General features: G+C 41.6%; 1 protein-coding gene across 6 annotated transcripts in view; it reads left to right on the top strand.

Moving 5' to 3' along the window:
- The window catches only part of LOC123958873 (protocadherin-9), a 311831-nt gene that overhangs the window by 31350 nt on the left and 266412 nt on the right, over window positions 1-14069 (top strand). The window contains exon 3 of one of the 6 annotated variants that reach the window (XM_046032579.1): window positions 10897-10917. The exons of the other annotated variants lie outside the window; for them this stretch is intronic. Coding sequence (XP_045888535.1) covers window positions 10897-10917 — 21 coding nt within the window. The remainder of the gene's footprint in view (window positions 1-10896; window positions 10918-14069) is intronic. 6 annotated transcript variants of the gene reach the window in all.

Raw genomic sequence — 14069 nt, forward strand, 5'->3', positions numbered from 1 at the left:
CCCAAGAAGGACGGAGGGCTGCGCCCTATTTTGGATCTGCGGGTTCTAACCGGTCTCTGAGGAGATTCAGGTTCAAGATGCTCATCATCCCCGCCATCGTGACGCACATCCAATCCGAGGATTGGTTCGTCACGATAGATCTAAAGGACGCCTATTTCCACGTCTCCATCCGTCCTTCTCACAGGAAGTTCCTGAGGTACGCCTTCGGGGGTGTGGCTTACCAGTATCGGGTTCTTCCATTCGGCCTGGCACTTTCCCCTCGCACATTCACCAATTGTATGGATGCAGCACTGGCCCCGCTGAGGCTCCAGGGCATCCGGATTTTCAACTACATCGACGACTGGCTCATCCTAGCCCAGTCTCGAGAGTTGGCGGTTCAGCATCGAGATGTCGTTCTGGCTCATCTGCTGCGTTTAGGGCTGAGGCTCAATGCAAAGAAGAGTGTACTGGCGCCCACCCAACGGACTACGTTCCTAGGGGTAGTATGGGATTCGACAACGATGCGGGCACAATTGTCTCCGGCACGTGTCAACACCATATTGGCTGCCGTGAAAGGGGTGAAGTTAGGCCACGCCATCACTATAAAACACTTTCAACGAGTGTTGGGTCTCCTGGCGGCTGCGTCCAGCGTAATACCATCTGGACTGCTGCACATGAGACCCCCGCAGTGGTGGCTAAGGACCAAGGGTTTTTCCCCGAGGGGAAATCCTCTTCGTCTGATTTGGGTTACGCGCAAGTGTCTTCGTTCCCTATCAGTTTGGAAGGAAACTTGTCCCAGGGGCCTGTGCTGGGAGGGACTTGTCGCCGGCTGGTCATTTCGACAGACGCCTCCCTCACGGGCTGGGGCGCGGTCATGGACGGCCGCTTTGCAAGGGGATCCTGGCAGGTGCATCAATCCGAGTAGCATATCAACTGTCTCGAGATGTTGGCGGTGTTCCAGGCTCTAAGGAGTTTCCTGCCCGATCTCCAAGGCCACCACATCCTGGTTCGTTCCGACAACACAGCGGTGGTGGCCTATCTGAATCACCAGGGCGGTCTGCGCTCCCGCCCTCTGTACAGACTGGCGCGTCAGATCCTCCTGTGGTCCCAGCAGAGGTTACTATCACTCAGGGCGATGTATCTCCCGGGGACGCAGAATCAGGGAGCAGACCTGCTGTCGAGGCAGGGGCTGAGGCCCGGGGAATGGAGACTTCACCCCGAAGTGGTGGAGCTCTTGTGCGAAGAGTTCGGCCCCATAGACGTGGATCTGTCTCAAGAGACTACGCACTGCCCGCTATGGTTTTCTCTTGTTCCTCGCCACGCCATGGTACATTCGTGGCCAAGGTTACGTCTGTACGCTTTTCCCCCAGTTGCTCTGCTCCCGGGGGTTCTGGAGCGGGTCCGCTAGGACAATGTCGGCCTACTGCTCGTAGCCCCGTTCTGGCCAACCCGGGTGTGGTTCTCGGACATCATGTCGCTCCCGGACGGCCCGCCTCTGAGGAGAGACCTGCTGTCCCAGGCGCAGGTCCGGGTTTTTCTCCCTTGCCCCGCCATATGGCGACTGTGGGGCTGGCCCCTGAGGGGGCACAGTACCTAGAGGCGGGTCTAACAGCCGGAGCAGTTGAGACCCTCCTCGGCTCCAGGGCCCCGTCCACACGGAGGATGTACGGCCTGAAGTGGAGTGTTTTCTCCACTTGGTGTAGGGAGCGGTTGGTGGACCCTGTTACCTGCCCGGTGGTTCAGGTACTTGAGTTCCTCCAGGACCGGTTCTCTGCTGGTCTTTCCCCTTCCACCCTCAAGGTGTACGTGGCAGCTATTTCATCTTTCCACACCCCTCTGAGGGAGGGGTCTTTGGGGAAACTTCCCTTGGTTGTACATTTCCTCCGTGGTGCCCGGAGGATGAGACCTGCGACTCGGTCCAAGGTTCCCACTTGGGATCTGACGGTGGTTCTTGGGGCGTTGGCTGAGGCCCCCTTCGTACCCCTGGAGTCAGCTGAGGCTAAGCACTTGACCCTCAAGATGGCCTTTCTCCTTGCTATCACCTCTCTGAGGAGGGTGGGGGATCTCCAAGCGCTTTCGGTTTCAACGCAAGCCTGGAGTTTGCTCCGGCGAATATTAGGGCTATCCTGCACCCTCGTCCAGGATACATCCCTAAAGTGCCTTCTTATGCGGCAGGGTCCACAGTGCTGCAGGCATTTCATCCTCCACCTCATGTGACGGCGGAGGACGGGAGACTTCATCTGCTCTGCCCTGTCAGAGCACTGAGTATTTACACTCTGAGGTCCTCCCGTTGGAGGAAGGCTGACCAGCTGCCAGCGTGTTTTGGGTCCCCCAGGGCTGGGCTCCCTGCATCCAAACATACTATTAGCAACTGGATTGTTCAGACTATTTCCCTGGCCTATCAGGTGCGCGGTTTGCCTTCACCTGTGGCTGTGAGGGCTCATTCTACCAGAGGCATGGCGGCCTCTCGAGCCCTCCTTTCCGGGGCCTCTTTGCAGGATGTTTGTTTAGCGGCTGGCTGGGCCACTCCGCACACATTCATTCGGTTTACAGTCTTGACCTTCCTTTGGCACCTGGCACTCGTGCACTCTCTTCTTAGTCGTGCCACTTTATTGCACACTGGGGCAGGCGGGGTTTTCGGCACGGTTTAGTGGGTATCTCGTTCCCATAGTGTCGTAACCGATGCAGTTCGAGTTCCCTCGAAGGGGAACGTCTCGGGTTACGTATGTAACCCTGGTTCCCCGAGAAGGGGAACGAGACACTGCGTCGGCCCGCCGCACCTCTCTCCCAGCCTGAAGCGCCTGCTTCATAGTTTAAGCTAATGATGAGTGTGTACAGGTGTGCTTTATACTCCTCTGGTTATTCTGTCACACCTTACCGTTCTAGCAACAAGCCAATAGGATTGGAGTGATTTCATGTTGTTCCTTAAAGTCACACATTTGTCTATGGTGGGAAGTTTCCATAGCAGCTTATATAGATCCTATAATATTTATACTCTGTCATTAATGTCAAAATGGTGTACATTTATTAAAACATCCTTGCATACAACTGATTTCCAACTTGTGAAACACATATGAGAACATAAAAAGGTACTTAATTACTGTAATTTATTATTTCCCACTTTGGATAAAAGCTGCTGAGAGAAGTATACTCCCACACCAGTCAAAAGTAACAGCCATTGGCAATAACTGCCTTGACACTTATTATCAAGTGACAGTAAAAAGTTGCCTCTGGAGCTCCACAATGACTGAACAGTCATTTCCATTCTGACCTTTTCTTGCATACTGTCAGAGCAACAATCTTGCGTTGTCTTTAATGTCATTGGTTTTAATGTCAAACCTTCATTCTGATAGAGCACTGTAGAACGTGTCGAAGACATGATTTACGACTGGGATTTATTGATGACTTCATACTTAAATAATTTTGTAATGAACCTAAAGCATGAACTAGAATGTACTGTATGTGCTTTAAAAAAAAAATTGCTCTATGAAATATCTCTTGTGTGATACCAAAGACATTTGTCTATACCAAAATAAGTTTTTACAGTTAACGTGCTCTTATTGAGAGAATCGTAGAGTCTTGTATATGTAGCACACTGGGAAACTGGCCATCCCTGTGACTTAAGAAGCAGCTTTTCAGTAAACTGACAACCTTTAAGATCGATATGAGCCACTCACTATCTCCACTTACAGAGCATTGTGGTAGAAGAAGACGAAGGAGTAGGAAGCACAGCAGCCCTCAACGTTTAAATCTTCTTGAAATAAGAGCTGCTTTTTGGATGATGGATGATGACCAGCTGACCCTAACATTTTAGAAATGGTCATAGTTCTGGCACAGTCAGGGTTTTATGTTTGAGATGTGTTTTAACAAAAGAAGATACAGTAGCTCATTGTTTTGTGGCATCAGTCTTTGGGTTTAATATTCTTTGAATATGCATCATACCACTTTTAAATAAGCAATAAAGTAAACAAAATATATTGATATGTAAATTAGCAAACTCCCACAGTGCAGTGGGACATAGTGGCTTCTTCCACTTAGAGAGACAGAATGACCCACGAAAGGTGGTTTGGCTCACATTGTCAGAGGACAACTCCTGCTGCAATAAGTCCTGGCTCTGCAGTAACAACAGCCCTTGTGAATCTACACCTGCCCATGTATGCAACAATACACAGACTTGGCACCTCTTCACCTCTCCTGCACTGTCCTTATTTTGCAAAGCACTCATAAAAAACAAGATCCAATTACTAAGCCGACAGATGCCGACATCAAGTACTATGTGTAAATGCAAGGGCATGATCAGATTGTTCATTGTCCGTATAGCATACCCAGATGCTCTTTACACTTTTATAGTAGGTGTAAATAAAGTCATAGCCCATTCAGCCCATCAGTCAGCTATACAGTGAGTCAAGTTATTGCATTCGGAGTGTAAGCAAGAGCAGTACAGGAAACAATGCCAGGAACACACGGATCATTTTTGTTTTGTCATCATGTAACAGTAGGTTGACCAACAAGCTAATCTCCGAAAAACTCAGTGCAGTCCATTAAGCAAAGTCTTTTATCCACGACTGGCAAGGCTTACCAAAAAAGAAGACAAAAAAATACAAACATACATATACAGGTAGTGACCAGTTTGTTTTTTATTTGCAGAAGAGGCATGTGTGCATGTATACTATTGTTAAGGTAAAGAAGCACAAAATAATTACAGAGGGTTACAAAACAACAATAATAGAGATTGCTTTCATCAAACTAACCGTATTCATATAACCATGTACACTATTATACCTGCTGTCCCTATCACTTTAGCAAGTTCCCATTGCATATATAGGCAAATATATTCAATACAGAACAAATACAGTTTCATTAATTTCTCCGACTTGTCTTTTTGCATTGTTTGCATGTGTTATTGACAGTTTGAATAAAAGATGCAGAATGAAGACTACCACCGTTCTAATTTAAGGACATGAGGTTGTTTCCATCTCATTACCGCATCTTTTATTGTAGCTGTAAGACAAGAAAAAAAACAGCCTTTGATAGCTTGACAGTTTAAAAAGAAAAGGAATCATTCAGTAGTTTAACAGTAGTATGTGATGGGAATTAGAATGGCAAAAACATTATGAATATAGGTAATGAGTGACATTTGTGAACATAACAGAGAGGCATAGAATGTAATTAGCATCATTTTAAAATAGAAGATAGCCTACAGGAATACATTTCAAATTATACCATAGCTTCTCAATTCTGTACTCAACTCTATTTGTATGCGATATTGAGAATACTTTTTACACACAAATGACTCAAAACCTATGAGTACTTTGAGTACTTTGAGTACTATGAGTACTTTGCATTACTGCTGCTATCAAATGCCTTTGAAGAGGTTAACTTCATGGCACTATATACCTGTGCATAGCAGCATATAGAAAAAGGATGACCCAGGCAAATTAAAATCATCTTTTAAATCATTCATATCTGCGTGGGTTTGAATTTCCCCCCAATTTTGAGGGGATCATTTTTGAACAATGGGTCATCTGAATTCCACTCCATTTTCCATTTACATTCTTCATCGACATGCTTGCAGATGTGCCGTAGATAGAATGAGCAATGACTGGACCAAACTGTTCAGAGCAGTAATGAGTTGACAAACCAGTAACCAAGTAATACATTTATGCGTGAAAAAGGCAAGACCGGGCTTCTGCTGAACCAATTTCTTAAAGGGTGAAGCATAAAGGCATTATAATAGTGTCCACAACAAAGATGGATAAAATGAACGAGATAAAGCAAGCATAAACAATGTTGTGCATGAGTGAGTGTGTACAGGAGCAGAATTTTCATCGACTCTCATCGACTGTATTTTACTGCAGTAAATACGACACAAAACAACCACTGATACAAAATTATTTGTTACCATGTCTTTTTTCCTGGATTTCCTGGATGGATTATATTTAATGTTTCCCTTGTCTCGTACCTGCATTTGCTCAATGCACATGTGAATGATTTTGACAAAAACTATCATCTATCTAACTATCATAAAGAATTTATTTAATAAGTAATGCCTGAAAAAACTAAACATAATCCATGAAAATTTAAATGTTTGAAGCTAGAATCCATTTTCCACTAATAACAATGATTACTGTGTATCTCTAGTGCATGAAAAATATTTTAATCTGTTAAAAAAAACATTTCCAGCAACATTCCAGTGAATAATAATGAAATATTAGACCAAAGTAGAAAGTAGAAACTTGTAGGATCAGTAATTTGGGATGTAGGTTGCAATGCTGACAAAGAAATTACATCCGTGGCTCCTTTTGGCAGGAAAACCAGCACAACAGCTCTCTGGCTTGCATATTGTGGTATTTCCATTTGATTGACAGGTGTGTCATAGCCAGAGACACACTGGGCAGACCCCCAACTGCCGTTGCCTTCCCTGTCAGTGTGGTTGGTTTGAAGCTGTCTACATGGATTGTCTGGCCAACATGGAGAACATGGTGAATTAGAGAAGTTGACATGGTAAATCAGTGGAGTTGGCTCTGCAGTGCACTGCTGTGAGCCATGCTTTGTATCACCACAGAGGCTGGGATTCAGGCTATGAGTCGTGCTTATCAAGCAGCAGATGTCAGTGAAGGTATTTCTATGTGGGCATATTTTTGTTTTTAGCATTGTAAGTGTCTGCTGTTTAGGGTTCTCAAAGATCAAAAGAAAGTGTTTGGCACAAGATTATGAATCAACAGCCAAAACAAAGCTAGGTCCAGTTGCCATCATTTAAAATTTATGTTGAAAGGTATGGTATTTTACAGTGTGTGTAATGAATTTTGTGTATAATGCATGAAAAAAACGAGGAGAGGAACATTTTATTTTGTCATTTAATTATGTGAGATTTGACATTAAAAACGTAAATTGCAAGCATATGGTGATCACTGCTACATTGTGTAGTGGTGAAAGAAGTATTCAGATCTTTTACCTACTAGTACTTTCTTTAGTAAAATTACCCCACTGCAAATAAAAGTCCTGTTTTCAAATTATCCTTTAAGTAGAAGTACAGAAACATTACCAGCAAAATGTACTTCAAGTATCAAAAGTAAAAGCACTCATTAGGCAGCAGAATGGTCCCTGTCAAGAGTGAAATTATGTTATTGGATTATTTATATGTACATTACTGTGCATGCAGAATTTTAATTACTTAATGTATGGTTTAGTAGTTATATCCATACCAATGCATCATATTTTATAAACTGATCATATATTTTGAATGTATAACCTTGACATCCAAAAGTACTAGCAACTACATGTCATAAATGCAATATAATACAATACAAAAATAAAATTTCCCTCTGAAATGTGGTGAAGCCGAAGTAAAGTAGCATAAAATGGAAATAAGCAAAGTACAAGTACCCTAAAAACTGTACTTAAATAGAGTCCTTGATTAACAGTACTTAGTTACATTCAGCCTCTGGCTGTGAAAGGATGTTGAGACATTTTTCTGGCTACAATTACAATGAAAATTGAGGTCCCATTTAGACATTGTAGATCTGTTTCCCAGAGGGAATGACTTATATAGACCACGTTACATCATAAAAAAAAGATGAAAAGAAATTTGCTGGAGGTATTGGATTTGCAAAATCCATTGTCACTGTTTGAAATTGTTACAATAACACATATATGGTTGGATTTGAAAATATTTGGGTCTTTTTTGACATACCCATCAACTGTTGCACAAGATAAGCTGTGAAAGAAGGCCGACATGAGTGAGTGTAATTTTAAATTGCTTCAGTCACCTGTAGTCCAGTCCCCTCGAGATACGTTTTGGGTACCATGGATACTGTGTGTAGAGACTAATAGCATTATGGCAAGGTGGAAATATAGATATATTGTAGTGTGTGTGTGTGTGTGTGTGTGTGTGTGTGTGCATGAGCAGACAGGAAGAAAGATAGTAACTCACATTCTTAGAAAGAGATTGCAAGGTTCAGCGACACAGCAGACAAAGAGTTATCAAGGGAGAGAGAAAACTGCAGGATTTTGATTAAGGCCATAACACTTTGCTCAGACCACGCAGATGATAGACATCCATGCTTGGCTGTCTCTCAGTCCCCCACTCCCTTCCTGACCCCCTATGGCCAGGAGCTCTAATCACTGTAAAACCGATTCATTAAAATCTGCTGTTAGTAAGAGGACACACACGCGGGTGAGCAAATGGACCACAGCCAATTATGTGATTCCCTGCCAGTTAGAAAGAGATTTAGGCATTAAGTATCTCTGAGGAGGGAGACAGTGATCACTACAGCAGATCTGCACATTATTATAGGGTCTGGAAATATGTATGTGTGTAAGTCCTTTGCGTGTAAGTACGTGTGATATGCAGACTAGATGAAGACTATGATGAAGGTCGACTCTTTCACTTGCACACTTGGGCGGAATGGTTAAACCTGAAACCAAAAACTGACGTACTGATGAACACTGCCGTAATGCCTGAAAAATAAAAAGTAAGTACAACAACAGCATAAAAAGGCTCCATGCTTAAGCAAATGTGAACACAAAGTTCACAGAGAACTAATATATATAAGCAGAGATATTTTGAAATGGTAACTCTTAAGGATAGAGTTGTGATCCAAACAGTAATCACACCTGACATATTATCTTAACATTTTAAATTTGGTGTGAGGCTGCAAGTGGTTTCTGTTTGTATTGCTGCTAAAGTAACATCCCCATGGAAAATGCTTTCTATTTGCTATGTTTGATTCCTCCATATGATAAGACAAAGCAAAGGTCTGAATTAGAGGCCTGTGGGCAGATCCAAATCCCCTGGAGAAGCCAAGGAGCAAATACAATCAGAACTTGGTCTGACTGAGTTCCAGGTTGGGTCCAACTGAAATTGTTGGAGGCTTCAGATCTGACAACACGAGACATTTCATTGACTTTACACATGTAGCATGTCTAAACTAGCTATGAATTGTAATAAATTTATGAGAATTAATACCCAATTATGAATTTATATATTCAAAATATATTAATCCATAAAAAGCTCTCGTTTAGAAAAAGAAGGGGCACCACCGGAGTTGTTATTATCCTAGAGTCTCCGGACCTCTAGGTAGCTTTTAATAATTATACAATTATTCACCAGTGATCAGTTAGTTAATAATCGCTCAATTATCTTAAATCAATCAGTCAGTCTCATATATAAAGGGTCAATTCTCTTGGCAGGGACGTAGAAACAGGCAACACACACAATTCCTTGGTTACAGTGAATTTATTAAGTAACTAAGGTGATATAAAAAGGTGGTTAAATACATCAGGGAAAATAAGCAATGGCTAAACAATGAGAATGGAGGTTCGATTGTGGGAAGCATTTTGACTCATACGGCAGAGGAGAACTAATGAAAGTAAGCTATGAGTTTAGGAGTTAAAAAGACAATATTAACACTATGGGACATCCCTGACCACAGAATGTTTTGTTTGGTCTTACTGCTTGTCGGCGGCCTACTTTGGCCTGTTGCACGGGTCCCACGCTAGCTGCCCGATCCTGGCTTTTGCTAGGGATTCTCCGGGGTTCTCCGTGTCTGAAGAAAAACCTCAAGGGTTGGCCGTCCTCCGTCTGGCAATTAGGCTGTTTTCAGGTTTCCTTCGTCGCCGCTGGCGAGACCACGTGGCTGGGTCTGACCTCAGTGAAGTTGGCTCGACGAAAAAGCTTAAAAAGAGAACTTGGTCATTCCTGAATTAGACCAGTGTAACTTAACGGACTGATAACTTTAACAAAACAAAAGAAAGAAAGAAAATAAAACAAGAAAAGTTGCTGGAACTGAGGTACAAATCGATGTCGCGGCACTTCGCGTGTGTAGCTTCAAGCGAAACAAAGACTTCGTTGCGCTGGTTGAATTCTTAGGCGTTGCTGGGAGGGGCACGCCGGACGCATGCCGAAGCGTCCAGAGAGCAGAGCGGAAGAGAAGAGACCTAGAGAGGTCGTGTGTCGCTCTTTTGTGGTCTGGGGCGTGGTTCCCCCAGGGGGCGTTTCCGGTTTCCAGAGGGACTGTCTTTCTAAACTTTTAATGTCTATACAAGAAAAGAAAATCTATTTGCGCGTATTATGATCATCTATTTTCCACAATCAAACCTCAGTGGTCAAACAGTTGTACCTTTCTAAGTTAAGCATTTGGTAACAGGAAAACAATTGTCAAATTATTGGTCATGATAAATGAGTGACATTTATACATTAACGGCATTTCCGACTATGGTATGTAATACTACTTTGTCCACTTGGGGGAGCTCAGGTTACATGAGGAAAGCTTAGATTAATCCAAACAATCTTTCCTTAGGAACTGGGAAATTTAGTTATTTAGCCTTAAATTCAAGCTGGCAATTAATAGAGTATAGTATGACATTTCTTTATCATCATCATATCATTTCTAAAGGAATTGTGTGAGAAAGTATTGTGAACAAGCATTGGTTACACATAAGATGAAGGAGTGTCCTTAATCTTGCTGAAAATAAAAACACTGCAAAAGTAACTTATTTAGATTCTTTTCAGCAATAATATCAACAACAGATAGCAACAACATGTCAAATAGAGGCAAACGTAATCAAGTAACTAAAAGATTATTTAATTAAATAGTTAATGCTTTGAGTCTTTGGAGACTGCAGTCTTTGTTTACACAAAGTTAAGGGCTGTCCTGGATTTTGTCACTTAGGCGTGAAGGGGTATCCCTTTGATGGGGTAATGAAACACAGAGCAAGGTCAGTTGCCTACCCTAAAGGTAGTTTAGGGTTTCCTGCCCCCTTTAAAGGGGAGTTCTGATAGGCTGTTCAGGGAAATGCTAATCGCTGGTTAATGTCCCTTTTGTCAGTTTAACAGTCAGGCACGCGTTATCAGGCTTCGGAATCAAAGGTGCCAGTTTTACGATCAGGCTGCTCAGGAATAGCTCTTAGAGAAAGTGACCTCTCCACCCCCATTCTGTTGGGGTCTCTTCAGCCGTCTGTTGAAAGCTGATCTCAACCCCTCCTCCTGCTCTCAGGGAGAGAGGAATAGTTGAGTAGTTCAAATTTATTTAATATAAAATGCACAAATCCACACTGTTGTCCACTACACACATGACATCGGTTTACTTGTCATGTGGAGTACTACTCAGCCTGTGAAAACAGTTGTATAATGTCCTCTGTGGCTTTCAAGGACGCTTTCCACCGTCAGAAAAGAACCCTGATGATGTCATAGTAAACCCATACCAGGGTCCTGTTAAGTTTTCTTGTAAACAAACAAAACTTACAGTTAAATTTTGTCACAAAAACATGTTGTGTGCATCAAACAACCTGTTCTCACTCCAACATATAGACGCATGATCAAGACCCGTTGACCGGGGGAGGCCCTTAGCATCACAGTTTAACGCACTGGGGGAAGCCCTGTAGCGTCATTTATGAACACTAAAGGTACGTGTAGGATATTTACAACAAAAGTCCAAGTAGTGGTTGGGGTGGACGGGTGGGCCAAAAATGACACAAATGTTTGATTTAAGTCATGTAGGATGCGTAAGTCACACAAGTAACTCATGTAAGTCAAGTCACAAAGTTTCTTAGTTATTTTAACCCAAACCATGATCTTTTCCTAAACCTAACCAAGTAGTTTTGGTGCCTAAACCTAACGAAACTGTGACATTTCCGAATGTTTTTTTGAAAGTCTAAACATACGTTGCATATTTATTGTTGTTAACTTGACCACAGAGCCTTACACGTCCAAAATTACATTAAAGGGGTACTCATGGAATTAAAAAGTGATGCCAAGGGGTCTTGACCAAGCGTCCATATGTGAAGAGTTGAGAGTGAGAATCTGTTGCCTCTAGCAAGCGCATCAAAGCCTCAAGTCTCAATCTCAAGTCAAGATTTTGAATTCAGCATTGTTCACATGCATTGTTGCATTGCAGCACATCTTGGCGTTACCACCACCTTTAGATCAGTGGAATAGAGTGACACCATCAGTAGGACTGTGCACCATGTCACCCACTTAAACAGCTCCATAGCGTTTCTAGAGGTGTAAAATTCCTAGATTATTTTATGAATCTCTGTTCTCTCTTTGTGCACGCTGCTTCCATGCACAGTAATAAACTGTGACAAGATACCATCTTTATTCTCTCCTGGAGTGAAAGTAAATGAATGTGTACCAGTGTGAATTAATTTTTTGTTAGGAAAAGACAAATGTGTTACACCTTTTCTCTGCATTGTATATATTATTTACCTATGCATTATTATGTAAAATAAGTACAGAATATCAAAATCACATTTGATTGTTCAAAGGTGCTACATATTCCACTTCACATTGCTGACTTGGTCCAAAAAATTGTGAGTACGAGTATTACAATTAGAAGATTGGCAGCCACTATAGCTTACTACACTGCATTTCACATCGATGTGCTCCAGGGTTGGATTTCATGGATAATATGCCGGATCGCACAGAGAAAACTGCTTTATGGCACAGAACAGAAGGAGAGCCAGAGACCTGCAGCTTTTAGAATTTATTGTAATAGCAGATGGTGGAACAAGTGAAAGGTTTGTTGGCAAAATCACACCCAACACTCCATCTAACAGCCCCTTTAAAGTCCAACTGAACTTAATTTCTTCCCAAAGGCCTCAAAAACTTGGATGTGTGATTTCTTTCAATTTCATTTTCTCTTGTTACCTTTAGGGCATAAGAAATTTGTCTAAAGCGTGGAGCAGAATCAATACTGCAGTATCAAGTGAACTTCTGTTAAACATCATATTTTCGGGCTGTTCACTATGTGGAGCTACAAAGAGATCAAGCTTTTGAAAGATGTTGTGGACACCATTTAAATTTGAACCGTAGTCCAAAATTATTAGTACATAAAGTTGTAACGCACAAAGTCTGCTTCTGAAGTACCAGTTTTACCACCACTACCTCACCTCCCAAAACCTACTTTAGTAACATCAAATAGCTTTTGCAGCTCTAACTTATTCAAAAACATATTTCCATCTTTCTTGAAAATATATATTGAACATTTTACCTTGACTATGATAATAGTGTGCTCAACAGCGTCATCTACAGCAGTGTTCACTCCCTGTATAATCCTAGATTCTAAAAATCTTGCAGGTTTACACTAGCTGTAAACCTTCGGGACACTGACAGGAACTATTGTGTTGGCTGACTTTCTACATCAGCCTAAAGATAATATGTGTGGACCATTAGCTTTGCTGTCACACTTGCCTTCATCTAATTCTCTGACATTAGCGACTGACCAAAGCTGATAACATTTTATGTCTTTGTGTTATTAATTGTGGATTACCATATATGGCTCTGCTGCTGACTCATTTGAATGAGCTCAAATAGTATTTCTTATCACTTTGTCATTTATCACTGGCTGGTTTTGGCCCTCGGCTTGAGGTTGCTTCATTCAGGTTCACTGATGATTTACATATTCATGAGGAGAATGTTCACTACAACCCACAGATGAAGATGGCAGATGCTCCTTTGATTCAAGAAAGTTTTTTAATTACAGTAAATTAGGTATGGAGGATGGTTAACAGTATACTTATCCTTGATATATAAAATAACAAGTGTTTGATTTCAAATTTCAATATCTTAAAGTAAAGGTTAGAAAACTTTACATCATGTGTTAGCTCCATCTTATATCATCTTCTGTATATTCATTGTTTAATTTTAGCTACAGCATTTCTGTTACAATGACAATTTTGTATGCTTCTCTACTCTATTTGCATCAAAATGAGAAATAGACAGAATTAAGTGCATATACAGAGGACTGTTAGGAAATCATTTATTTTAAGTTTACATAGACAAATAATGGGTTTTGTTGAATTTATGATATACTATATACTAATATAGGGTTACTAGGTGAAATAACGTCCCTTCAGTGTAACTAATAAGAATCATTTGCATGCAAATGTGTCAGCTGTCTAGCTACTGTAGCTGTTACCTGTTTCAAGCATTTTCTCATTCATTGAATTTATTTTAATTAAATCATATTGTTTCATGATAAAAATGATAATGAGAAATATCATAGAAAAAAAACAAACAAAAAAAAAAGATTTAAAACTTATTATGTATTCCAAATACCACACAGATTTAACACAATGTACATTTGAAA

The sequence above is a fragment of the Micropterus dolomieu genome, linkage group LG20 (assembly GCF_021292245.1).
Source record: "Micropterus dolomieu isolate WLL.071019.BEF.003 ecotype Adirondacks linkage group LG20, ASM2129224v1, whole genome shotgun sequence".
NCBI classification, from domain to species: Eukaryota; Metazoa; Chordata; class Actinopteri; order Centrarchiformes; family Centrarchidae; genus Micropterus; species Micropterus dolomieu.